At 42.8% G+C, this 26,146-nt stretch overlaps 1 protein-coding gene across 5 annotated transcripts in view; it reads right to left on the reverse strand.

Annotated features, from left to right (window-relative positions):
- Unc79 (unc-79 homolog, NALCN channel complex subunit) overlaps window positions 1–26,146 on the reverse strand; it is a 230,250-nt gene that overhangs the window by 76,139 nt on the left and 127,965 nt on the right. For 3 of the 5 annotated variants that reach the window (XM_055592859.1, XM_055592858.1, XM_055592856.1), the window contains exons 19-27: window positions 23,194–23,421; window positions 14,535–14,676; window positions 13,064–13,143; window positions 12,823–12,971; window positions 9,432–9,589; window positions 8,808–8,989; window positions 6,152–6,353; window positions 5,389–5,568; window positions 3,889–3,954 (exon numbers count right to left, since the gene is read on the reverse strand). In XM_055592859.1, the coding sequence (XP_055448834.1) occupies window positions 3,889–3,954; window positions 5,389–5,568; window positions 6,152–6,353; window positions 8,808–8,989; window positions 9,432–9,589; window positions 12,823–12,971; window positions 13,064–13,143; window positions 14,535–14,676; window positions 23,194–23,421 (1,387 nt within the window). The remainder of the gene's footprint in view (window positions 1–3,888; window positions 3,955–5,388; window positions 5,569–6,151; window positions 6,354–8,807; window positions 8,990–9,431; window positions 9,590–12,822; window positions 12,972–13,063; window positions 13,144–14,534; window positions 14,677–23,193; window positions 23,422–26,146) is intronic. The other 2 variants (XM_055592860.1, XM_055592857.1) reach the window with 1 other exon arrangement.

Consider the following 26,146-nt stretch of genomic DNA (forward strand, 5'->3'; position numbering starts at 1 on the left):
TTTCCATCAAAACAACACATGACGATCAGGCCAGGAAAACAAAGACCACTTCCATGAGTTTGAACTACATTTGGCCCAGAAACCCCAAGGTCACACACTGTGCAAATGGCTGCATTTCAATCTTATGCCATCACTTATCCCTCGACTTAAAGCTTTTTCTCATAGCAGTTCCAGTGTGTGTGTGCATGCGTGCATGCATTCGTGTGTGTGTGTGTGTGTGTGTGTGTGTGTGTGTGTGTGTGTGTCCAGACCACTGTGGGTGGTACCATCCCTGGTCCTAAGTGGTATAAAAAAGCAAACTAAGAAAGCCATAGGGAGCAAGCCAAAAGCAGCATCCCTCCGAGGCCTCTGCTTCAGCCCCTGCCTCCAGGCTCCCACCTCGAGTTCCTGCCCTGACTTTCCTTCATGATGGATGGTGAGCTAAAAGACACACCCTTTCTTCCATGGGTGTGTTCAGTCATGGTGGTTATCACAGCAACAGAAAACAAACTAGAACAGTGTCTACCAACGAAAACCTGGATGAAAAGGCCCCTGTGGCTTCGGCTGATGACATGCTCCCCTTCTGCTGAGGCTCATGGGGCCCGGCCTGGGTACCACCACTTCCGCTCCACATGAGCTCTCGATGATGATCGTGGTTATCTCCCTTACTTGCCTATAAGCAAGTTGAGACTGTAAAGATTTCTCGTGCATCTTTGTACTCCATGTTTCCTGGCACAGTAGACGCAGAAATGTCTGTTCAGTAAAAGTTCCTTCTCAACACTCTCATTGTTAACACAAGTATGCCCATAGAAACACTGATATGTCAGTGGCCAGCAGGCACTTAGCAAGCCGGGGAGGTGAACACTACAGGACAAAAGAGCTCAGAGAGAAGTTGTTTGACATTCCAGGCTTGGCCACTGAAGAGGAAGCAGAGAAGGCCACCTCATTTTTTACCAGTTCTAACTAGCACGAAGCACCTTTTCTTTTGCGTGTAAAGGTGGGTAAAGAGATCCACAAATTTCTCTACAGGTTGGAAGAATGCATATGCCATGAGGACTGGGCGAGCTCTACACCAGCCTGGAGAAGGTCTTTTGTGTGGACGCTGTAGGCCTGAACACCAAGTCAGCCAGATTGCTCTCCTCATGTGTTTCCAAGACAGAAGTTTATAAAGCAAGCCAAGTCTATCAGTCACGTTACAAAATGATCTGACCTTAAGCCAGGCACAAAGCACGATCATGTACTGTTCTAGGGTTTTAGTTTTCCTGTCTGTGCACAGAGTGACAAACAGAACTTACACATATCCAAAGTTTCTGTAAAAGTCAAAGCTAGGCATCTGTGTAAACACACTACAGCTGATGAGGTATAAAACTTACGTGGAATGTAACTATATCCTCTTACATTCCAGTTATTCATCTCAGAAGATGAGAAACATGGCAGGATTAAGCATATTAAATTCGTGTGGTTGGCACTGTTCGTTCAGTATTGAGCTCACAGACCGTCTGAGCCAGGCGCCCAGCTGGCGTTCAGTGGTCACTGTAGACACACCAAGCCGAAACGCCCACAGCACTGCTCAACACGCATCTGCACATAACTGCACCAATGTCAGGCCAGCGCTTGCAGAGTCTGCAGTCAGAAGGAGCACGGTGCTGAGCTCCCCCTACCCCTGGCAACATATGTCATATCTAGAGAGCTTGGAAACTCTGGGTATGAGATCCAGATCGATCTGTCACCAACAAATTTGTGACACCTGTCCCTTCCGTGAGATGCTCAGTTTCTTCTCCCGCATGCCAGTGTCAATGTCAGCTACCACATTACAAGAACGTTATTTATATGAACCAAAGATTTTGGCTTGACTCCTACGAATTACGGAGGAGTGCGGTTTTTTATAGGCTTTGAGATGTAACACCACCTATCAATAGAAAACCTTCTGTTTTGTTTGCTGTGAATCCTGTGTAAAAGCAAAGACTGGAAAATCATAAATTGTAAACCCAAGCTCCAAAGTTCAGCATAAACAGCAATTAGAAAACTTTTTATTGCATCATTAAATCACATCTAGTTTATCTTAGGCCTAATCAATAGGAAGTCTGAACAGAGGGGCTTGTTGCCTACACTGACCACCGGTCTGTTTGGTAAGCAGCAAGCACTTCCACGCTTCTCTATCCTGTACCATCTTCTGATGGGGCACACCTCTGCTTCCAAGTGAAAACATCAGTATCCAGCAAAGGATAATTTAAAGATGCAACAGTAATTCCATGCCACCTTAAAAGCTGGACCAACTGCTTCCAAACCTCGGCAAGCTCTCCTCATGGTGTTGTCATGGGGGATTCTCTGTCCAGAAGTTCTAACTTCATAGTTAGTTTAAACAATACAGTTGTGCTGGGGGATAATGAGTTGCTCCAGGCTTTTCTTAACCTCAGCAAACACATGGACATTTTCCTGCAGAGACGTGAGGGGCTCCTTTGGTTAGATTATTAGAATAGAAAATAATAGCTAAAGACTGGCCTTCCAAGGAAGTGCAGAGAAGACCAAGACTCAAGACAAAATGAAGGAGCTCTATGAAACTGCCTAAGAATTTTCTTCAAAAGGCCTCAATGAAGAGAAAATGGATCGCACCTTTCTGTAGAAGATTTATTTATTTTTATGTCTATGTGGTCTTTGTCTTCAGGCACATAAGTGCACTAGGTGTGGTCCACACTTGGTACCCTAAAAGGCCAGAAGAGGGTGTCAGATCCCCTAGAACTGGAATTACAGACAACTGTGTCCCATCTGTGGGTGCTGGGAATTGAACCTGGGTCCTCTGCGAGAGCAGTGAGTACTCTTAATCACCGAGCCATCTCTCCAGCCCAAATCTCACCTTTCTAATGACACTGAGTGTCATGAGATCAGAAGTTCTTATAAATTCCTCTATCTTTCTCTCTCCCCAAAGAAGACATGTATATAAAGCAAAGAAAAGGGACTCAGGCACATGTTTGCCATTCTGTATCTTTTGATCCTTTTCAAAGGAGAAAGGAAACTTTTTACCAACACCTACTTCCTGTATTCACAATCTCTGGGGCCTTTTCATCTCTTCCACTCCTGAATTTCCAGGTTTTGGGAGCCTTTTTATAACATGCAATTCTCATAATCTTCAAAGTCTCCTTACATAAGTTTTTTTTTTCTCAAGGTGTCACATTCTGAAAAGTTTTAACTTAAAATTATACTCAGATGAAAATCCAAATGTTTATAGAATGACAGTGAGCCACTGAGGTTCATGTGACAGACATGCAGGCTCCTCTCAGTGAGTGATGGCGGTGTTTGTGTGAACAGCGTTGAGTTAGGAATGTCCTTGCCAACATCTGCTCAATGCTTGGGATACTTCATGCTAAGTTATGACCCAATAAGGAACGTGACATGATAATTTACACTGCATCACCCCAAAGAAGACCTTCAGATCCTCCAAACAATGGAAATGCTCCTGAGAAACAGAATGCTCAGACTTGCAAGGAACCAAGAGCAGCTACAAGGATGAGCAGATGGTGACTCAAACATAAAACCTTTCAAAATGCAAATGAAGTGTATGTTTTACCTAAAGAAAACTCTTATCTATGAACACAGTGTTTCTATGTGTAGCTTACACATACAAACATAAGTCATAGAGCAGCAAGGAGCGCAATCCTAGCACACTTGCTGTCCAGGGAGAGGTGGGCAATTAATTACATGCTTCTTACTGGACCAAGAGTCAATGCAATCAGAAATCGTCTGCCGAGAAAGCAATGCAAAGAATTGGCATACTGGTGGTTCAGACACTTGGGACCCTTTGAGGCTCATAAATCCTAATATCACTCTGGCCCAGTGAGAAGCACTGGGTTCTTTACCTTAGCCACCTATGATAGAGACTTGCACACGGCCCTCAACGCCGGAAGTACCCACCTGGAGTCTGTTCAGGTGTCCCACCGAGAGCCGGGGCAGACTGCTCATGCCTGGTCAACCTCACAGCTTAAAAATCAACAACAACTCTATTGAAATAAGCGTTAAAGACAACTTGAGCCTAGAAAAAAAAATACTCAGGGCTGACTGCACTGGCTAGCAGAGGAAAGCTTAGTTTTCTTATTTGTAATTAACATCACATGAAAGATGTTTACTCCAAAACTTCTGTGTTTTGCTTCTGATCTCAAGAAAAATCTCTTAATGTCACTGATTCAAAAAGAATCAAAATGGCTGTGTAAATTAATTAACAAGGACTAAGAATAAATAAAAAGAATACCCCAACTTAGTCAGTTAGGTTATCAAAGGGCTAGAATGCTCATATAAAAGTTGCAGTTAATTTAATCTAGGTGTCTGGGTCTGAGAGCAGCTTCTTCCCGGGCCACTGTGAAGTATTCTTCAGTGTGATTAACTTTGCTCCCCGAGAAGATAAGGCTATTAATTACTCATAAAGCTCTCTATCAACTCTCCTAAGGTTCAAAATACCACATACTCAGAGCTTGTCATATGAAAGGAAAATGTAGCAAAGAAAATCAAATCATATTTATGATCAACATGATTATGTTATATCAAATTGTTCTCTAATACATGCCAATGGAAATGCAAATCTTTCTGCTTTGGACAGGAGAAGTGTGCTTAAGATGTTAACTGATGGATTTCACAGGTTGTGTTTAAGATTAACTCGCTTAAATACACTCATTCACTCAGTGAACCGTTTAAATATACTCACTCATTCAGGGATTCGATTCTGCAGGTTTTATTATTTGCCACTTATGTGCTGTTGTTTAACACTAGTATTTATCTAGTTGTTTGGTTACTTAAGAAAACTCATTCTCTTTAAGAACATAATATAAAGATCTTTATAAAATAAATGTGTGCGGTCTTTTCATATTGACAACAAAACTTATTTCTGTTGATAAGTTATCAGAAGTTGAACAGGAATCCAACTTCTCTTTAGCCCGATTTTTCTTTTGCAAAAGCCACCATCTTTACTGCTTTTTCTGAGGAGTTACGTGGTTGTCCCTAGCACTCATGAAATGACATTCATTCAACATTTCAACACTACCCCTTTAGCTGCATGACTTTTATTATCTAAGCCTCATTTAGAAAATACTCGAGTTCCCAGGCTGCCATGCATGCCCTTATATTCTAACACTCAGAAATAAATGTCTCCTCTAAGCCTCAGGCCAAGCTTCGGTGGGTTCGCTGCCTTCTACATCTCAGAACTGCTGCTACATCAGTCAGGATTTTGCTGCACCCACAAACTACAGAAAGCCACCCGTGACCTTTACGTCCCTGGGGTGGTTTTTCCAGGGAGTCTGAGGACTGGACGTTAACAGGCTCAGTTTGCTAACTTTTCTACTCTCTGCGAACACTCAACAAGACACATTAGCTCCAGAACGACAGTAAACAGATGTCACAGGAGAAGGAAGAAAGATACTCAACGGATTTTAGACGTCAGGGTCTCAGGGAGAGAGAGTGCCCTCTTGGATTCCGCGGGCCCTTTCACACTGTCCCTCAGAGATCGCACACTCTTCTGACGGTTTCTTGCAAAGCGTGCTCTCTTGATCTTCCACAAGGCAGCATCACTGAGGTTGGCAACATTGGTTCTCACAGCAGTGATGGCTTTGCAAAGGGGATTAAAGACATTATTCTTTTCCTTGGCTGGCCATGTGATACAGTTATTTTGAAATAACCCATCTGAGTATAGCTTTGGGATAAGAAGACGTCTTTCATACATGCATGAATCCTCCACCTCCCTCTATGACCTTACCTTAAAAAAATCATGACGACTATCTATCATGACTATCACTTTGCTGTTCAACTCATGAGGTTTGACTATTTGATTTTTTTTTTTTTTACATTTTCCTCATGAATGCAGAGCCTTAGGCAACAAAATAATAAGCAGATGGGAATCTGCACAGCACAAAGGTGTCTCCCAAAACTGTTCATAGACATTTCCAACCTAACAACTGGGTAATACTTTAAAAAACAAACAAAAAAAAAAAAAGCAGTCGCAGATGGTTAATATGTGTCCCCTGAAAAGTGAGGAAAATTCAGATCTGAGATTGTTGTAACATGCTTAAGTCTACATATTAGCAACATAAACACTCAACATGAGATCAAAACATCCTCCTCCATGTGGGGAAGGAGCTACACCAAGTGTCTCAGCTGGGACTGTTTACAGCATGTCTTTTGTCTTACTCACTTGTAGGAAAAGGAAATTCTTTGTTACAATCCAAATGCAGCTGAGCTTCCAGAGAAAGCGTCTCAAATCTGTTGACAAAGAACTCCCAGCTCAAGGCAGGAATATCTTGCTTAAGAAAATGCAAGAGTAAAAGCTTGCTCAGGATAGTGGGTCGGTCCTTAACCACAGTGTCGAACTGGAAGTCAAGGCAAAGACAAAGACCCTGGAACAGAGGGATGAGACATCAGCATCTGAGAGTCTTCAAAGAAAATGTGCCAGTCGGTGGAATAAGGCAATGTCCCCAAGGCAAATCTCTCACTGGAATCTTTCTGATCACATGCATTTCAAGAGAGAAACACACAAAGTGAGTTCCTCCTGATCTCACAATACCTCTTCAGTTTTGATCCAGAAATGTGAACTAAGTATATGTCGTTCACCTTCTAAATTTTAAATGGCATCCACCTCATCCAAATACCAGTGCGTCTTTTTTTGATGTCCATAGTTTTCACTGGGAAGCACACTTGCAACATTCTGTTCTCTTTTATTAGTGTGTGTGTGTGTGTGTGTGTGTGTGTGTGTGTGTGTGTGTGTACACATGCATGCTTATACCACAGCACAAGTGGTGGCCACAGGATAGCTTTTAGAAGCCCATTCTCTCCCACAGCAGGGATTTGAACTCGGGTTCTCAGACTTGTGCCTCAAGCACCTGTACCTACCGAGCCACATCACTAGTCCCTAAACTACATTTTAGCACATATGAGAAGATGGTCATTAAATTTTCTTACAATTCTAAGCTGTGTGTTCGTAAAAGAACAAAAAAGTTGTCCCTCCTTCTTGGAATGTGAGCAGAACACACACACACATACACATATTAAAACTTTTAAAAGTGGAAATGGGTGAAACATCTATTTTTCTTTTTTTTTTAGTGTTTTCCTTCTTTTTAATCTATTTTTATTTTATGTGCATACATGCCTGCATGTATGTCTGCGTGAGGGTGTCAGACCTTGGATTTACAGACAGTTGTGAGCTGCCATATGGGTGCTAGAAACTGAGCTGGGTCCTCTGGAACAGCGATCAGTGCTCTTGACCACTGAGCCATCTTTCCAGCCCAGAACATCTATTTTTCCAGTCAACGAGCCTTCCTTTTAACCTGATTCAAATTCTAAAATGTTAACTTATCAGCCATCCCATTAGTCCTTTCTACTACCACTCAGTGAGTAGCCCTGAGAGACAGAGGGGCATCAACTGCCTGGAGAGTCAACTGGCAAGAACTATCCAGAAGACAGCTGAGGTTCACAGCACAGTGTGCCTTGGGCAGCACAGCCCTGCATTCTTCCAGCTCCTACCCAGGTGGCCTTTCTTCCTGCTATGTCTTACAACAAATGAAAAACCTTTAGACTAGAGAGAATGAGGGAAGAAGGGAAGGGGGAGAAAGAGAAAGGGGTGGGAAGAGAAAGAGTTGGTTAACAACATAGATTTTATTCTGAGTCAGACTGGAGTCTGTCCATGGCCTAACTGTGACTCTGAAAACAGCTTTACCTTTCCAGCATTCGGGTTCTCCAGCCGTAACAACGGGGTCTACAGAAAGCTATTCTAAGGGTTGTAGAGGTGATGCAACATGGAACACGTCTACCCGTGTCGCTGGCAGGGCAGTACCTGTCTGACAAATGTCAGTTCTTGCCTTTGTTATTAGTTTTGATAAGAACAACAAAATTCAAACCAGTGTCGGTGTACAAAACCAATATAGACGCTAGTACTGGCTGTCACTAATGCGCTGTGTGCCCTTTGCTAAGTCCTACGGTCTGTCTGAGGCTGGCTTTGTTATTGCAGCAAGAAGTTATCACGAAAGATAAACATGCAACCCTCTCCAGGCCACCTACTTGTGTCTCTCTGGTTTTGATTCACAATGTTTTATTTGGTGGCATCCTTTCCTACCGTGCTTCACTTGGATTCCCCTTAGAGTCTAGCCTCTAACAGCAGCTCCAGGCCACAGGCCAACTGAACAGTACAAAATCAACCAGCCTACTTTAAAAATGTGCCCCCCTTCCTGCCACACACAACAATTATATCTGTCCAAAAATTATGTCAACATATGGAAAAAAAACATTTTTAAAAGTCGTATTAATAAATGAAACAAGATGCCTTTAATAAGATGCTTCTGGCATGTTTTTCCCACTCTACAGGGAGAATTTGGAGTAAGAGAGATCTTTTCATGTTTTCATTATAACTTAAAAAGCACACATTTGAACACAAAGATCTCTCCTGCTACCTCACAGATATATGAGTTTGCATGGTGCTGCAGGCTAAATATTGTGTCCATTCCGCTAAAATTTCATTCTGCTGAAACCCAATCACCAGTGAGTCTTTGGGGGAAGACATAGCCATGTAGATAGAGTTCTCACAAATAGGCTTCTTGTCCTTAAACAAAGGCCTGGGCACTGTTAAAGACATCATCTATGAACCAGAAAGCAGGCCCTTATCAGACAATGAATCTACAAGCACCTTGATCATGGACCTCCCAGACTCCAGAATTATACTATATATACTATGGCTTTATAAGCTACCCTGTTTGTGGTATGTTGATATCGTATTGCTAAACGAGGCATGTGACAAAGTCAATGGTTGGAGGTATTGACAGTCAGTGTGTAGGGCCTTAATAATACAGATCCCCCACTACCTGCAGTGCTGGCCTCTTTATGGTGTCGAGCAGGAGACCGGCTCTGGTAGCCACCGCAGGGTTGACATCCTCCACAGCTGTGAGAAAGCAGCAGAAGGCATGTGCCAGCGAGTACTTCAGCAGGTGGTTTTTGGTCACCGAGTGAATATCCAAAAACCTACAAATGACAGCTACTTTTTCCACTACAATATAAAACACAGAGGACAAAGGGCATACATGTATATGTTAACATATGTTACAAATATTTTACACTTTTTATTTAAATATTATTTCATTTATTTGTTTATTTACTTGTAGTCGGGGTGTGCGCGTGACAAAGGACATGTGAGGAAATCAGAAAACAACTGTGGGGGTTGGTTTTCCCCTTCCACCATTGTAGTTCCAGTAGACCAAACTCAAGTCTTCAGGCTTGGAGACAAGTAACTTTACCACCCACTGAGCCATTTCACGGGTCCCGTATTGACAGTTTAAGCCTCATGAAAACTGATCCCCATACAAAAGTTAACTTGGGGCTCTTACATGGAAATTTTACATATCAAACATGACAGCCAAAACTAAATTTCAGAACTGGGCATCTGGTTTACCTTGAGACCCAGAGGATTTTTAACCACTATATAGAAGTACCTGCTTCAAACCTCATCTTCCAGTCTTTGCTGTTGAAGTTTCCGTTTATGATTGTCCAGAATATGTCAGCACCATGAGGAAGTGACAGAGCGTGAAGAAGGAGAGGAACTGCCAGGGAAGACAGCTGAGAGAACTCAGACTTAATGACTCTCCACAGGCTGGGAAGGCAAGGAGCAGCAAAGGTGGTTAGTCATCACCACCTTTTCAGAGGGAAAGAGCCTATCCTCTTTACTTATGGGTGGTGCTAGTAGGATGCTCTGAGTGAGAGCACATCCATCCACAAGAATATCAGCTTCCAAGAAACATTTATGCTTTGATCTGTTAATGTTTCCTGAACACATTTTTATGTAACAATATTGAAAAACCTACTTTAAAACATAAAAATTTAACTCCATACATAAATTCAGCTATGTAAATGAATTAAATAATACACAAAATTAAGTTATATTAAAATGATAGTATTGTTTCTTATGTGACTAACTAGAAAGTATCATTGTTGATTTTTGCTGCCAGCAGCCTTTTCACCCTTTGAATGGCAAAGAATAATACTTTCCTAACAAAAGCCTCTCCAAGAACTGACAAGCTTGCTGCTCGAGGTCTCCCACTTTTCCTGTCATAAGGATGAGCACAACACATTTTCCAAAGTATGTCACTGTCCTGAACAGATTAACCTCAGAGCAAGCAGGTACATGATCCACACTTAAGGCTGTCAGATCCTTTTCCCAGGATTCTGGGAGACAGGGGTCTTTCCTTCAGAAACTTTATGACTGAAAAACAATGTCAATCAAGAGCTTCCAGGGACCCATGTCCCAGGGTCAGCTTGCCTAGAAAGGAGCCAACGTTTAGTTGGATCTAGTAGGCTAAGATGGAACAGGGCTAAGTAGTAAAAGGATGGGGGAAAAGGGAGAGGAAGAAGAGAGACCTGATATTCAGTACATCCCTGGCAATGTCTTCACTTCTGAGTCCCCAAGCATTAGCCAAAAGGAAACCCAAACTTTGAACCCACTCCTCCAAAACAGGTAAGCTCCTTCAGCAGGGCTGGGAAGAAGCGGCAGTTCTTTGTTACTTCCTGTTAACTACCTATTGCTCCCTTCCTGTTGACTGCTGTCTACTTCCTTCCATGTTTGTGAGGCCCCCAGTCTCTATTTTGTCTCTGGAAAAGTCAGCTGACTTGCTGTCCCTCCTTAAGGTAAATCTTCTATTAAATTCCCCTTAACACCCTTTTTCTTTACCCCCAAATTTATCTCTGCTTTCAGCATCCCTTCCTGTCTCCACCATGCCCTTTGTTCTTATTTATACTATCTGCTGCCTGAGCCTGGTTCCTCTAACTTTTGGCTCCACAGCTCTCTTCTCTGGGGCTCTTTCAGCTGACCCTCATCCCATAATGATGACTCAAATGTACTTGCTCCTGAGCCCAGTCCCAATCCTTGGTCCAGAATGGTTCTTGTCCACCTGCGACCTGTGTAGAATAGTCACTTGCCGCATAACACTGGATCATTTGTGACTTGTGTGTGCACAGGACAAAATATGTCTTTGTTTTCCCAAGATCTTACTACAGTTTTTCATTTGGAGGTGGTTGCCGAGGCTGTCCCTTCCTTCAGCCTCAAAAGTATACCAATGTAAGGTGCAGGTGTGTGTGTGTGTTTGTGTGTGTGTATGCATGCATATCCATATATGTGCACACCTGTGTGAAGGCAGACTTGCCTGTGAGTGTGCATGTGGAGGCCAGAAGCTGACTTTAAGTGTTTTCTCGATTGCTTTCCAGCCCTCTTCTTGACACAGGGTTTCTCCCTGTACCTGGAGTTCATGGCTTTAGCTAGACTGACTGGCCCTCAAGCCCCCAAGACGGGCTTGTCTCTGCCTCCCAGAAAGTTGGGGTTACTAGTGGCAAGCCTGGCTTTTACCTGGAAAACTGAGGATCCAAACTAAGGTCCTCGCCCTTATACAGTGAGCACTTTCTCCTCTGAGACTTCTTCTGTACCCAAAAGTAGAGCAAGCTGAACAACAGTCTGATCCCTCTTTATATTTATTATTCATCCCTTCCCAGACTAGACTGAACAATCTGCAAAGTACCTAGAATAGTATTTTGGTTTAAAATTATTTCAAGTCATTATATTCGTTGAATTAAAAAAAAATGAACAAAGTAAGTAAGGGCAGAGCCTCTTGCTTTTGTTACAACTTACAAACAAGCCTTTTCTGAGGATCAGACATATAAAATGATCCTTTTCTGGATTGCCTCCAGGAAGACTATCATAAATATCTGAAGGTGCTCAGAAAGAAAGCACCGTAAACCTAGGGCACTGTTTTATTAGTATTCTCAAAACCTCTATCTCTAAAAAGCAAGGAAAACGGCACCCAGTGGGGTTCAGAATCCACAGTTTCTAGTTCTAGCAAGATTGCCATCTTCTAGCAAGATTGCAGTGCTGGCTTCTGGCGGGGGAAGGTGCAGGTAGGGAAGGACTTACTTTTCACTAAAAGGCTGGCCACTGGGAGTCTAACCATGCTCCAGTGAATATACAGACGACACAAATTTCTTTCTCTCTTTTTCTTTTTTTTGGGGGGGAGGGGGCACAGGGGTTACAAGGTGAGGGGAAGCAGACCTGGAAAAACTGTGTTCAGAGTTCGTAATGTGAAATACCCAAATAATCAATAAAAATATTATGTGAAAAAATATTTTCTTCCTTAAAGCCTGAATGAAAGGACAGAACCAAGTTAATAAATACGTTAAATTGGGGGGGGGGGGATTGCCATCTTATTAAATTACACTCATCAGCATTATTTGCCACTGGTGTTTTCCTAGATTCTACTATATGTTCTCTCTCTGTCTCTCTCTCTCTCTCTCTCTCTCTCTCTGTGTGTGTGTGTGTGTGTGTGTGTGTCTGTCTGTCTGTCTCTCTTTGCATTTTTTAAAAATTTAATCACTTTACAGCCTGATCCCAGCCTCCTTCCTCCTCTCCTCTGGGTCCCTCCTAGTACTATAGTTTAATTCACCTTATTATTACATTTCTTATTGTACTGGTGTGGCCTGACGGAATCTAGTAAGCAAACATTACTATCTTCATACTTAGACAAAAAAAAAAAAAAAAGTAAAGCTGGGTGGGTGTGGTGTCCCACACCTTTATCTCAGCTCTCAGGAGGCAAAGGGAGGAGGATCTCTGTGAGTTCAAGGCCAGCCTGGTCTACATAGTGAGTCCTAGGCAAACCAGGGTTACACAGTGAGACCCTGCCCGAAGAACAAAAACAGAAAGGAAGGAGGAAGGAAGGCGGGAAGCTTCTTTATCAAATTAAGGTTCTGGGAAAGAAAATCAAATGAAATAGAGTAAGTCTTGATCTCACTTTAATTCTTACAACTGAAGTCCAAATTGTAAAGAAAAATGTTATCAGCACATACCTTGCAATCAACATATGGTCCTGAATATAGGCTAAAAATTGAGGATGGTCTTTCCTTGCAGTGTACAAACATTCTCCATGCAGACAGAGAATCTTCAGGCAATTGAGCATATTAAAAAGAATGTCTGGCTCTTCAAACTTAGCCATTTCCTATGCAAAAGAAGACATAGTTACTACACTTTCCAAAACAGCAAACAGTTCCAAACCCAAACCAAATATTCAAATATATCAGAAAAATCTACCTGGAAAATGGTATATATTAGCCTCAACGTTACTGGAAGCTGTTGGTAGCAAAATTTTCTTTCCGTATCATTCTTTACTGCTATGGAAAAATAGTTAGACAAAGGTTAGGCTAACTTCTTTCCTCCCAACATTCATCCATTCTTCAAGATCATGAAACCAGAGAGGGTGAAAAGGTACAAAATACATTACCATGTGTGTAGAATATTTTAATTTCCTTTTTATATTACTAAGTGCCCATTTGGGCATGGGGGTATATGCCTTTAGTTCTAGCACTTGGGAGGAAGAGAGGCAGATGGGTCCCTGTGAGTTCAAGGCCAGCCTGTTCTACAAAGCAAGTCCAGAACAACCAAGGTTACACAGAGTAACCCTGTCTCCAACAACAATAATAATATAATTAAACCAGTCAACCAATCCTCAACAAACACCTTAGCCTGTGCCCTTCTGTGAGAAAATATAGAAAACCTTCAAAGTGTAAAGTTCTCGGCCCCCATTTTTCACTTCAGAGTCCCCATGTTATCCTGGTGTCTTTGGCTACCTGAACCACCCCAGCCTCAGTGTGCGCTCCTGTGGATGAGGGGACTTGGCTTGCCTTCATTAAAAGAAGATAAGCAGGTATGGAAGGGAGAGGTACAGACTGATTAGCACCGAAGGCAAGGCTATGATGTAGACAGACAGATGAGGCATTTTGAAACGCCCGAGTATTTTCCAATGAAAACACCACCTATGGACGTCTCTTCTTGGGAGGCTCTCCAAACTCTGCCTCTACCTTGCTAGAGAGTAGCTCACAGGTGAACCAGATATCAGAACTATAACATGGCAGCATAGAGGGGAAGAGGAACTCTCAAGACCCCAGCCCTAGCTGAGGCGCCTATGGAGCTTGATTGGCTTCAGGGAGAGAAGGAGTCCATTGTCCACAAGAGTGTGGCCCTTGGTGGGTCTATCCTGCTCCAGCAGATGGCCTCACACACATGAATACATGGCATTAACTGGAATCTGTGGACTATCAAAAAAAAAAAAAAGATGGAGGGGTGGGGAAGCTGGGGATGGGTTAAGAGGCGAATGGATGAATATGATCAAAATACATTTTAAGAAACTTTCAAAGAATTAGATAAACATTATATGTTTAAAAACTGCTGCAAGATGGACAAATGATGTACCATTGTAGGTTGTGACAATTCCTGGGATCAGAGACAATGACAGCCAAATCCTCTTGGCTTTCTATACTACCAGGATCTAATAATAACATAATAATAATAAGATTCTTCTGCCAGGAAGGGACTCTACGACTGGTATTCCCCTGGGGCCATCTCTAATAGAGCTGTTCATTTCCTGACATGGTGAGAAATGTTTGATCTGTACAGTCTACACGCAGGAAGCAGCACTGAACTTGTCCAAGCTGCTACTCGGGTAAGAAGTTGTATAAACTGGGAAGTGTACGCTCTGTACTTCCCATTAGCCAAGTTCACCTACCAGCATGTTCTGAGGGTGCTGCTCGGTTGCCTGGATTCTCTCCATGCTTGGCTGCTGGGTTCTCCTCCTCCTCTCCCTCAGGGCCTATAATGAAGTCTGGTCTGGAAGAAAGGAGGCTATCTTCAAGGCTGTCTGTGGGCTCCTGCAATAAATACAAGCGCTAGGTGAGGGGCCATAAAGAGCAGTTTGGTTTATGTCAACAAAAGTCAGTTAGCCTGTTCTACCCAACTTTGTGCTAGCCAAGAAGGCAGAAGCCCTACCTCAGAAAGATTCTGCACCCACACATCTGTCCTTCCTATTGAGAGAGATGTACAACGGTGGCTGATGAATCATTTGCTTTCATTCGATTCAGGAAAATAAACCACCAAAAACATTGTCTGATCCTCTTAGATAGCTTTCTTAAGTCTCAGAGATCAGTATTCCACTCACAATTTATTGAGGAAGTGAAGACTCCAGACATAACGCCAATTCTGGTTACCTGAACAAATCAATGTTTTAGGTGCGAAAAGTTGCCGTAACGTATGAGTTAAAGGGAGCAAAGAGGAACAACTCAAGTGTCTATTAATGGAACGATGGCTCAACAAACTGTCTCTCCATGCCATGAGTTGTTACTCAAATACTGACACGTGCTACACTTCAGAGGAAGCTTGAGGACACCATGCTAAGTGATAGAAGTCAGTCGCAAGGAACAAATACTGTAGGCACTCACACGTCTACAGAGGTCAAAGTTTAGAAATGGATATGAGAAGCTGGGGAGGGAGAGGTAGGCAACTGTTGTTAAAAAGTCCCGGAGAGTCTCCAGTAGGATTTTTGGAGTCACTTATGCATACTATCATATCATCTGCAAATAGCAAGACTTTTGATGTCTTCCTTTCCAATTTGATCCCCTTGATCGCCTTTAGTTGTCTTATTGCTCTAGCTGGGACTTCAAGCTCTATATTAAAGAGATACAGAGCCTTGTCTTGTCCCTGATTTTAGTGGAACGGCTTTAAGTTTATCTCCACCGAATATGACAATATAGGCTTGCTGTACATTGTCTTTATTGTTTTTAGGTTTGGACTTTGTATTCCTGATTTCTCCAAGACTTTTATCATGAAGCAGTATTGGATTTTGTCAAAGGCTTTTTCAGCATCTAATGAGATGATCATGTGTTTTTTTTCTTTCAGTTTGTTTATATGGTGGATTACTTTGATGGATTTTTGTATGTTGAACCATGCCTGCATCCCTGGGTTGAAGGCTACTTGGTCATGATGGATGATGTATTTAATGTGTTCTTGGATTCAGTTTGTGAGTATTTTATTGAGTATTTTTGCATCAATGTTCATGAGGGAGATTGATATGAAACTCTCTTCTATGTTGGGTCCTTGTATGGTTTAGGTATCAAGGTGACTGTGGCCTCATAGAATGAGTTTGGCAATGTTCCTTCTGTTTTTATTTTGTAGAATAGTTTGAGGAGTATTGGTATTAGCTCTTCTTTGAATGTTTGGTAGAAGTCTGTGTAAAACCATCTAGCCCTAAGCATTTTTTTTTGGTTGGTTGGCTTTTAATGACTGCTTCTATTTCTTTAGGGGTTACTGGACTATTTAAATCATTTACCTGATCTTGATTTAACTTTGGTAAGTTGAATCTACCAAGAAAAATGTCCGTTTCATTTAAATTTTCCAATTTTGTGGAGTACAGACTTTTGAAGTAAAGCCTAATGATTCTTTGGATTTCCTCAATGCCTGTTGTAATGTCCCCCTTTGCATTCCTGATTTTGTTAATTTGGATATTGTTTCTTTGCCTTTTAGTTTGTTTGGCTAAGGGTTTGTCCATCTTGTTGATTTCCTCAAAGAAGATATCAGAAGATGGAAAGATTTCCCATACTCACAAATCAGTAGGATTTAAGTAGTAAAAACTGGCCACCCTACCAAAAACAATCTATAGATTCAATGCAATTCCCATCGAAATTCTAACACAATTCTTCACCCACCTTGAAAGAACAATACTCAACTTCATATGGAAAAATGAAAAACCCAGAAGAGCTAAAATAATCCTGAGACTCACAACCAAACATTGGGTGATATGTATGGAGTCTTGTGAAAAGTGGGACAAAAGAGAAAAGGACTTGGAAGTGACAGGAGCTCCATAAAAAAAACAACAGAGCCAACTAACTGGGGCCCCGAGGAGCTTGCTGAGACTGAAGCCCCAACCAAAGACCATGCACTAACTGGATCTAGACTCCCTACAAAAATGTAGTAGATGGCAGTTAAAGCTTCATGTGGGTCCTCTAGAAGGGAAATAGAGACTGCATCGAACACAGACTCACTTGCCAGCTTTTTTATCACTTCCCCCTGGCGGGACTGCCTTGCCAGACTACAAAGGAAGAAGACGTGCTTAGTCCTGATGTAACTTAAGGAACTGGGGTGGGTGGGAAAGGGAGCTCCCATTTTCTGAGGAAAAGGGGAGGGGCCAGGGGAAGATGATGGGATTGCTGATGTAACTTGATGAGCTAAGGTGAACTGGAAAAGGAGTTCCCATCTTCTGAGAAAAAGGGGAGGAGGCGGGGAAGAGGGGCAGGGCTGAGAGGGGAGAAGGAACAGGGTTACAACAAGGATGTAAAGTGAATAAATTCATTCATTCATTCATTAAAGAATTTTTAAAAATCCTGTACAAAAAAAAGAACTTCCGGAGGTATCACCATTCCTGATTTCAAGTTGTACTACAGAGTGAAAGTAATAAAAACCGCATGGTATTGGCATTGAACTAGACAGGTTGATCAATGAAATCAAACTGAAGACCCAGAAATAAACTCCAACACCATGGACAATTGATTTTTAAGAAAGAAGCCAAAACCATACAATGCGAAAAAGAAAACGTCTTCTTCAACAAATGGTGCTGGTCTAACTGGATGTCTGCATTGTAGAAGAATGCAAATAGATTCATATTTATGACCCTGCACAAAACTCAAGTCAAAATGGATCAAAGACCTCAACATAAAACCAGATACACTAAATCTAATAGGAGAGACAGTAGGAAAAAGCCTTGAACTTATTGGAACAAGAGACAACTTACTGAAGAAAACACCAAAAGCTCAGGCACTAAGATCAACAATTAATAAACAGGACCTCATGAAACCGAAAAGCTTCTGACAAGAAAAAGGACACTGTCGATAGGAAAAACATGTCAGCCTACATACTGGGAAAAGATCTTCACCAACCCCACAGAGGGTTAATATCCAAAATATATTTTAAAAAACTCAAGAATTTAGAAACCAACAAACTGGATAACCCAATTAAAAATGGAATACAGAGCTAAACAGAATTCTCAACAAAGGAATCTCCAATGGCCAAGAAACACTTAAAGAAATGTCCAGTGTCCTTAGTCATCAGGGAAACGCAAATAAAAACAACCCTGATATTCCATTTTATACCCGTCAGGATGGCTATGATCAAAAACTCAAGGGACAGTCCACGCTGGTGGGGATGTGAAGCAAGAGGAACACTGTTCCATCACTGGTAGGACTGCAAACTTGTACAATCACTGTGGCATCAATCTGATGATTTCTCAGAAAACTGGGACTAGGACCAGCTATACCACTCCCGGGCATATACACAAAAGATGCTCCACCAACACAACAAGGACACTTGCTCAGCTATGTTCATACAGCTTTATTTGCAATAGCCAGAAACTGGAAACAAGCCAGATGTCCCTCAACCAAAAAATAGATAAAGAAATTGTAGTACCTTTATACAATGGAATACTACTCAGCTGTTAAAAATAAGGAAATCATAAAATCTTCAGGCAAATGGATGGAACTAGAAAATACCATCCTGAGTGAGGTAACCCAGACAAAGAAAGACACACATGATACATATACTCACTTATAAGTGGATATTAGCCATAAAGAACAGGACAACCATGACACAATCCACTGACCTAAATAAGGTAAGTTACAAGGAGGGCCCAAGGGAGGATGCTTGAACCTCATTCAGAAGAATAAATAAAACAGGCATTGGAGGTGGAGGGAGTGAGGGAACAGGGTAGAAGAAGGGATGGAGAGGGGTTCGGGGGTGAAGCTTAGTAGTAGGGAGAGGAGGGAAGAAAGGGCATGGGGAGAGAACAGAAATCGGGGAGTGGAGAGCTTCTCTGGGATTTGCCAGAGACTTGGGATAGGGGAGGCCCAAGGAAGTCTCTGGGGGTCATCCAAACCGAGACTCCCAGGAACAGAGGATATGGAGCCTGAAGTGGCCACATCCTATACCTAGGCAGGCCATCTGGTGGAAGGAGGAGGACACCAACCCACCCACAAAACCTTCAACCCAAAATTTGTCCTGCCTACAAGAGTACAGAAACAAAGATGGAGCAAAGACTGAGGGAGTGACCAGCCAAAGACTGGCCCTATCTGAGACCCATCCCATGGGAGAGAACCAATCCCTGACATTATTAATGCTATTCTGTTATGCTTGTAGACAGGAGCCTAGCATAACTTCTCTGAGAGGCTTCACCCAGCAGCTGACGGAAACAAATGCAGAGACCCACAGCTAGTCATTAGACAGAGCTCTGAGAGTCCTATGGAAGAGATGGGGGGAACAACTGAGGGAGATGGAGGGGCCAAGGACTCCACAAGAAGACCTACAGAGTCAACTAATCTGGGCCCATGGGAACTCACAGAGACTGACCAACCAACAAGAGAGCATGCATGGACTGGTCCAAGGCCCCTGCACCTATGCAGCAGCTGTGCAGCTTGGTCTTCATGTGGATGCCCCAGCAACTGGAGCGGTGGTCCTCCTGACTCTGATGCCTCCCTTTGGATCCCATCCCCCTAACCGTGCTGCCTTGTCTGGCCTCAGTGGGAGACGATGGACCTAGTTCTGTAGCGACTTAATGTGCCAGGGCAGGTTGGTACCCATGAGGATTCTCTCTTCTCTGAGGAGGAGAGGAAAGAATGGGGGGAGGGGTGCAGGGGACTATAAGGAGAGGGGGTTGTGATCAGGATGTAAAGCGAATAAACAAATAAAGCAAACAAGAAAAGTCCAGGCTGGAGAGATGGCTCAGTGGTTAAGAGCACTGTCAGTTCTTCCTAAAGGACCGAGGTTCAACTCCCAGCACCCACATGGCAGCTCACAACTGCCTGTGCCTCCAGTTCCAGGTGCTCTGACACCCTCACACCAATGCACATAAAATAAAGTCAAATAAATTATTTTTTAAAAAAAGAAAGAAAAGTCCTAGAGATAGGTTGTACAATATTGTTCACACCAGCACCATTCATACAGGGATATACAAATATGTAAAATATATTTACACACATAATACAAATAGCAAAAACAGGAAGCAAAGAAAAAAATTTTTTAAGTGCATTAGGACTTGCACTCAGGAGACAAAGGATGGTGAACCAGAGATCAGCCTGACCTTCATAGCAAGGTCCTACCTCAAAAAGCAGGGTGGAAGAATACATTAGCTGTGGCTATTATTTAAATATCTGATCTCTGGCTAGTCTCTTTTTCTTTCCCAGTTTTGTTTCTAAATACCCTCTTTAGAAATTATCCTAATACTTTAACAAACAATTTTTTTTTAAAGGGAATTATTTGACAGCCCGTTCAAAACGAATAAACAGACACTGGTGGGATAAAGAGCATTGGAAAGAAAGTAGCAGTGCTAAAGCAGCAGCTGGCAGTGAAGGACTAGGAGTCAGGCACAGATAGAAAGAGGGGCTACAGTGGATAATAAAGAGGAGAGACTTCCGGCTTCGTCCTTCTACTCCTGTCCAGAGACAAAGGCCTAAACATCTGCTGGGCTTCTCTGCCTGCAACAGGGACCCCTTCTGTGGACCTGTCGGACAAGTTCAAGGCCTGATCAGGACATGTTTATGCCAAAGTTTTGGGTCCATCAGCTTTCCTGTCTTTGTTCAAACGGACTAACCCTATATTAAGAGAAGATCCCTCAAAGACCCTGAAAATCCCAGCCTGCACAAGCCCTCCTCCATCTACGTATGCCTTGTGAACTCTGTCTGAGTGTGTGTGTGTGTGTGTGTGTGTGTGTGTGTGTGTGTGTGTGTGTTGCGTGTCTCCTCGCCTCTAATAGAAGCCCTTCTTTACCTGCTGTTTCTGTCTGCTGTGTCTGAGATTTCCCCTGCTGTTCCTTGCTGCACTGGAGAATTTTTCTGCCCTTTAATGCTTTAACTGGCAGAGAAAATGAACTCGATCAAGGTCTCTGAAAAATACCTTTGCCAGCTCCACAGGCTTCCTGAGGCTGGCTCTGTTCCTAGGCCACCTATAAACAAGACAGCCAGTCCTGTTGTAAGCTGAGTTTTATGGAGACGGTTGCCTGCTGTTTGCTGATTTGTCTACAAGCACCTGTAAGCCACAAATCTGGTACTGCGGCAGGACTGGCATTACCTGCCTTGCAAACTAGCCTAGGCCTCCTGCCAGCCCATCCTCCATGTTTTCATCTCACTGTGTCCTCTCCTTGACCCAGGAAGAGGATGAGAGATCTAAGGTAGCCAGTCCAGGGGATGGAGACCATGTTCCAGGACAGACATCTCTCTTGCTCAAGAGCATCTCTTCCAGTTGAATGTCAAAGAAAAACAGAATCCTTAGCTTCACCTCCAAATTTACGGATTGGACCATTGTGAGAGGTGTTAGAGGCAGGAAGGCTTGTTTGGGATGACTTGGTTTCTCTACATTTATGCTTGACTTCCCTCTTTGCCTTACATGACACAAACCTACTAAGAAGGCAGTGCAGCACAATCCCGTGCGATCTCCTTTCCCTTACAGTTCACCTCCCAAAAAGATGCCGCGGATTCATACAAACATTTCCTCTGCTGTCTTTGTTCTCAAACTGCAAACACCTGGGCTCTGCCGTCATTCCCTGGTTACCACAATCCCCAGGGGCACAAAGGACCCTCCAATTGCAGCATTCTCTAGGTATTTTTCGCTCTTTCCTCTTTTCAGAATGTGAGTCTCAGTTCCCTCCTGTTGGGCACTGTCTCCTGCCTCGGTTTCTTTGTTTTCACACCCCTGGGCTATTCTGTCACATCTGTGGTTTCTTTTGAAGATTTACCTTTGGTCTCCTCTTCCTTTTACCTTGTTTCCCCTCTTAATAACTCTGGTTTTTTCCAGCATGAGAGCATATTACTTCAAAGCATTTATTTCTTTCCAGTCTTTTTCTTAAGAAAAGGATCCCGTATTCATGGCACATGGTAACACTACTTAGACATTCAAGGTGCGTGCTAGTGTGTTCCCTCTAAGCTCTGTTGAGATTTTCCCTGTTGTGATACTGAGGCAGGACCAGGTGGGCCCTTTAAGCAATGATTAGAGCTTGCCCACTAACGAATTAATGCCCATCTATCACTTGGGCAGAGATTCTCTACGTCTGAATTCTTTTCCGCCATCTTCTTGACATCAGCTTCGCGGCAGGCATAAACTCAGAGCTCGTCTCCCTCAAAAGACTCTTGGTCCCATCACATCCTGACACTAGGCTCAAGGTCCCTCCTCTATGTCCCCATAGCCACTTTGTGTATATCTTGCTATAATACTCTTCACTGGCTTGTGTTCCATTTACTTGAGTCTGCTCCCACTTAGACTCTCAGCATTTTTGTTTTTGTTTGTTTGCTTGTTTTCAGCGCTTGGGATAGAACTCAGGGCTTTGTACACGCTAGCAGACACTCTACCACTGAGCTCCACCTCCAGACAGACCCAAGATTTCTTGGCTTCAGTTTCTACTTCCTTGCCATCTGTTACTGAGGCTGGTTTTATTTTGGTTTGGTTTGTTGTTTTTCAATTAAATGTTATTACATGCCGACAAGTTGACAAGAATGAGCCTGGAAAACATTATGCTATGGTAATAAATAAGGCACAGCAAGCAAATATAACCTTTTCTCACTTGCATGAGGGATCTGAAACACCTGAGCTCAGAGTGGCGGACAGCAGGCAGTAGTTAGACAGAACAATGGGGGATGGAGGTGCAGTTTTATAGAAAGTCTCCAAAGGCTGTGTTAAAAGACATGATATTAAGACAGGACTAGCAAGGTCAACAGACTGTAACTGAAGGCACACTTTGTTGTTTTATGTGATACTTCAAAAAATGTTGGATTTTTTTTTTTTTTTGTTTTAGATAAATAACTTTTGACCCTAAGCAATTGGTAAAGAAACAGAGGAAGGCAGATGGCATGTCAGATAATTCGGTTTCATCTACCTCTGATGGTCAGAGGGTATTTTAGGTGTTATGTATGCCCTTTAAAATGCGTTATACAGAAAACAGCTAAAGTGTAGAGTCACTGAAGTGTGGCCATACGTCAGCTGTCAATTCTTTATATGATTTTCCCTGAAAGCAAAACATGAACATACCGGAAAAGGGAATGGGTTTTCTTCATTGCTGATGAAGTCAGTGAGTTTCTTGAATCAATATCCATACCCAACCTAATTGCATAATGTACTATGTTCATTATTATTTAAACTTCATATAAGTAACTGAGTGAGAAAAGTCCCTTAGGGATACCACCAGTGTTCCGTGTTCGTGAAAAATCTGTGAGTGGAACTGCTGCCACTCAGCTCAAGCCACTTACAAGCATTCTGTTTCCTGGGGCCCCATCTCCTGTTCTAGATAACAGATGAATGCCTCCCCCCCCCCCCACTGCATGGACTTAACCATGAGCCATCGCGTTTCTTCAACGGCTTACCACCAGCCGGCTTTCTTCTTTGGGAGCTAGTCTCTCCAGGAGCTCACAAGCAAGCTGGTAGCAGAGAATACTAGACTGACATAAGTTACACTCTGTTGCTTTTTTGTCCTTCTGGCAGCTGTGGGAGCCCCCCCAGGGGGCCTGGAAGACATTGTTTATGATAGAAATAATGTCCTTCGACAAACTGTGCTCTAGACCCATTGTGATGCCATCATCTTGTAACTCCATCTGAAAGACACACAAAGAAAACACAGAGAAAGAGAGGGAGGAAGGAAAAAAAAAAAGACAGTTTGGTCCTTTATCCAGCATTCCATTGGCGTAGTACTTGTTAATAATTATATTATTTTAAAAAACAATACAAGCTTAAGAGCCACAAAGATACACTGATTTCTAGCATCCATCTAAAACTATTATAAGTACACATATTACCCTTAAGATCATATGTGACATTAACAGAGATTGTGTTTGTTTGTTCATTTGTTTCTTTGTTTTAGGTTTTTGATACAAGGTTCTCTGTATAACCACTCTGGCTGTCCTGGAACTCACTTTGTAGACCAGGCTGGCCCGGAACTCACAGAGTTCCACCTACTCTGCCTCCCAAGTGCTGGGATTAAAGGCATGTGTCACCACACCCAGCTCTGAGACATTTCAAAAAACATCATTTTGTGTGATTTTACACATTTAAAAAATGTCTTCTCACCTACTGTCCAGATCTTAGTCTCCAAGCACTATTATCCAACAAAAGGAACCAGGACCCCTTGGAGAAGTGGCTAATCTCAAAGTTGAGACAAAGAAGAGTCTGGAAAAATCTCACAATGCCAGAAATTAAGGGATTATTTTAAAGGAATGTGGAAGACTAGGGGTGTTGCTCAGTAGTAGAGTGGATACCTCCAAATGTGCAAGGCCTCAGGTTTGAGTCCCGAGACCACAAACGAGAAAGAAAGAGAATAATGTGGACGTGTTAAAAGAACGGGCCAGGCAGTGGTAGTGCACACCTTTAATCCCAGCACCCAGGAAACAGACATAGTGGATCTCTGTAAATTTGAGGGCAGCCTGGTGTGCAGAGCAAGTTCCAGGACTGCCAAGGCTACACAGATAGACCCTGTCTCAAAAAAAAAAAAAAAAAAAAAAAAAAACAGGCAAAATAGAACATGGAGTCATCTTAAAGGAGCTCCCACTGGCCAAACATGGAGTCCCCTGAGCAGCAGAATAGCAGAATAAGCAATCACAGCAGCAGATCATATGAATCCACAGGCACAAGAATAAACAGGTGAATAGCACATAGGCAGTAGGAAGGAACTACGGCTTCTCTAGTGGGACACGACACACCGTTAGTACAGGAAAAGAGGATGGTCTTAAAATATAATTTCAAAGCCATTGTAACAGTAATTGACTGAGGCATTAGCCATCCATTGGGCTAAGACCCGTAGCTGAGAGTGTGATAAGGAATAGGAAATCATACGTCCTAATCACAGAAGGTAAAGAGGCACCCTCCCTCGGCATCTTCAGAAGATTGAACCATCCAGGAAGTGGCACAGGACTCGTATACAACAGTATCTACATAGGACATGTATTCTACACCTTCCATACAGCATTTAAAGGCTGTATGTCGCTCTTTGTCATTTGTGACACCTAATACAACGTGAGAGCTGTACAAACAGATGTTACACTGCATGGCATAGGTAAGGAGAAGAGAGGTCTACACATGTTCAGAAAAGATGCAATGATCTTTCCTGGCTATTTCTGCCCTTGATTGTGGCTGGACCTGTGGATGTTGAGCCTGGGGGGAGCGAGAGTGTGACGCATCATTATCCTAACTGTCTAGTGGAGAAGCTGGTAGAGACCACATTAACCAAACTCACCAGTAATTCTAGCCTAGTCTCTTGGGTTTTGGGTTTTTGTTGTTTATTTTGTTTTGTGTTTATGTGCATGTGTGTCAGGGGGTGGGGTATACAGTGCTCCTGGAGCCCACAAGAGGGCACCGGGTCCCCTGCAGCTGGAGTTACAACAGCTGTAACCAGCCTGTGTGGCTACTGGGAATTGAGCTCAGGTCCTCCAAAGCATTAAAACCTCCAAAGCGCTGAACCATCTCTCTCGGCCCCTGCCTCTTAATACACTAATTAGAGAAGGTATAATATCACATGTGTGAGCTCCCTGGGGGAGTGGCATGCATGCAGAAAGGGGAGGGAGGGTGGGATCGGGAGGGGAGGAGGGAGGGGCTTATGGGGGGATACAAAATGAATAAAGTGTAATTAATAAAAAATTAAAAAAAAGTTCTTTGTATGTTGTACTAGGGCTTTCACCATTGTGACTTGGGTTTTGCTTTTTATAAGAATGGCTTACATTTACTAACCTATTTCATCCACATAACCACCCTAGAATATAGCTATGTCATCACACTTAAGAAGTTGGGGCCTGAGAAAGCAACTCAGCATCACTCAGCTAAGTGGCATGCTAAGGCAGCAAAGGCCATAATAGAAATGCCAACTCTACAGGCATTTCCCATGTCTTCATAGTCCATCTTTTTTTCAGATTTATTATAAACCTGTCAAATTATGCCATTGCTGCATGTGTTCAGTTTCTTAATGAGGTGTTTAAAAGCGCAGCCAGGCCCCACATGGTGGTGGCACACGCCTTTAATCTCAACACTTGGGAAGCAGTCAGGTGGATCTCTGTGAGTTGAAGGCCAGCTTGGTCTACATAGTCAGTTCCAGGCTAGAAAATACTATCACTTATGTCCATCTTACAGATTATTTCTAGATCATGTCCCTAGTGCTACATCTAAAAACAATTTTTTAATAGAGTTAATATGTGTAACACCCCTGGCTGTCCCGGACTTGCTTTGTAGACCAGGCTAGCCTCAAACTCATAGAGATCTGCCTGAGTGCTGGGATTACAGGCATATACCACTGCGCCTGGCTTCTAGATATTCTCACTGTTTTTTCCTTTAAGT

This window comes from Psammomys obesus, unplaced genomic scaffold, assembly GCF_907164565.1.
Source record: "Psammomys obesus unplaced genomic scaffold, mPsaObe1.curated_primary_1811, whole genome shotgun sequence".
NCBI classification, from domain to species: Eukaryota; Metazoa; Chordata; class Mammalia; order Rodentia; family Muridae; genus Psammomys; species Psammomys obesus.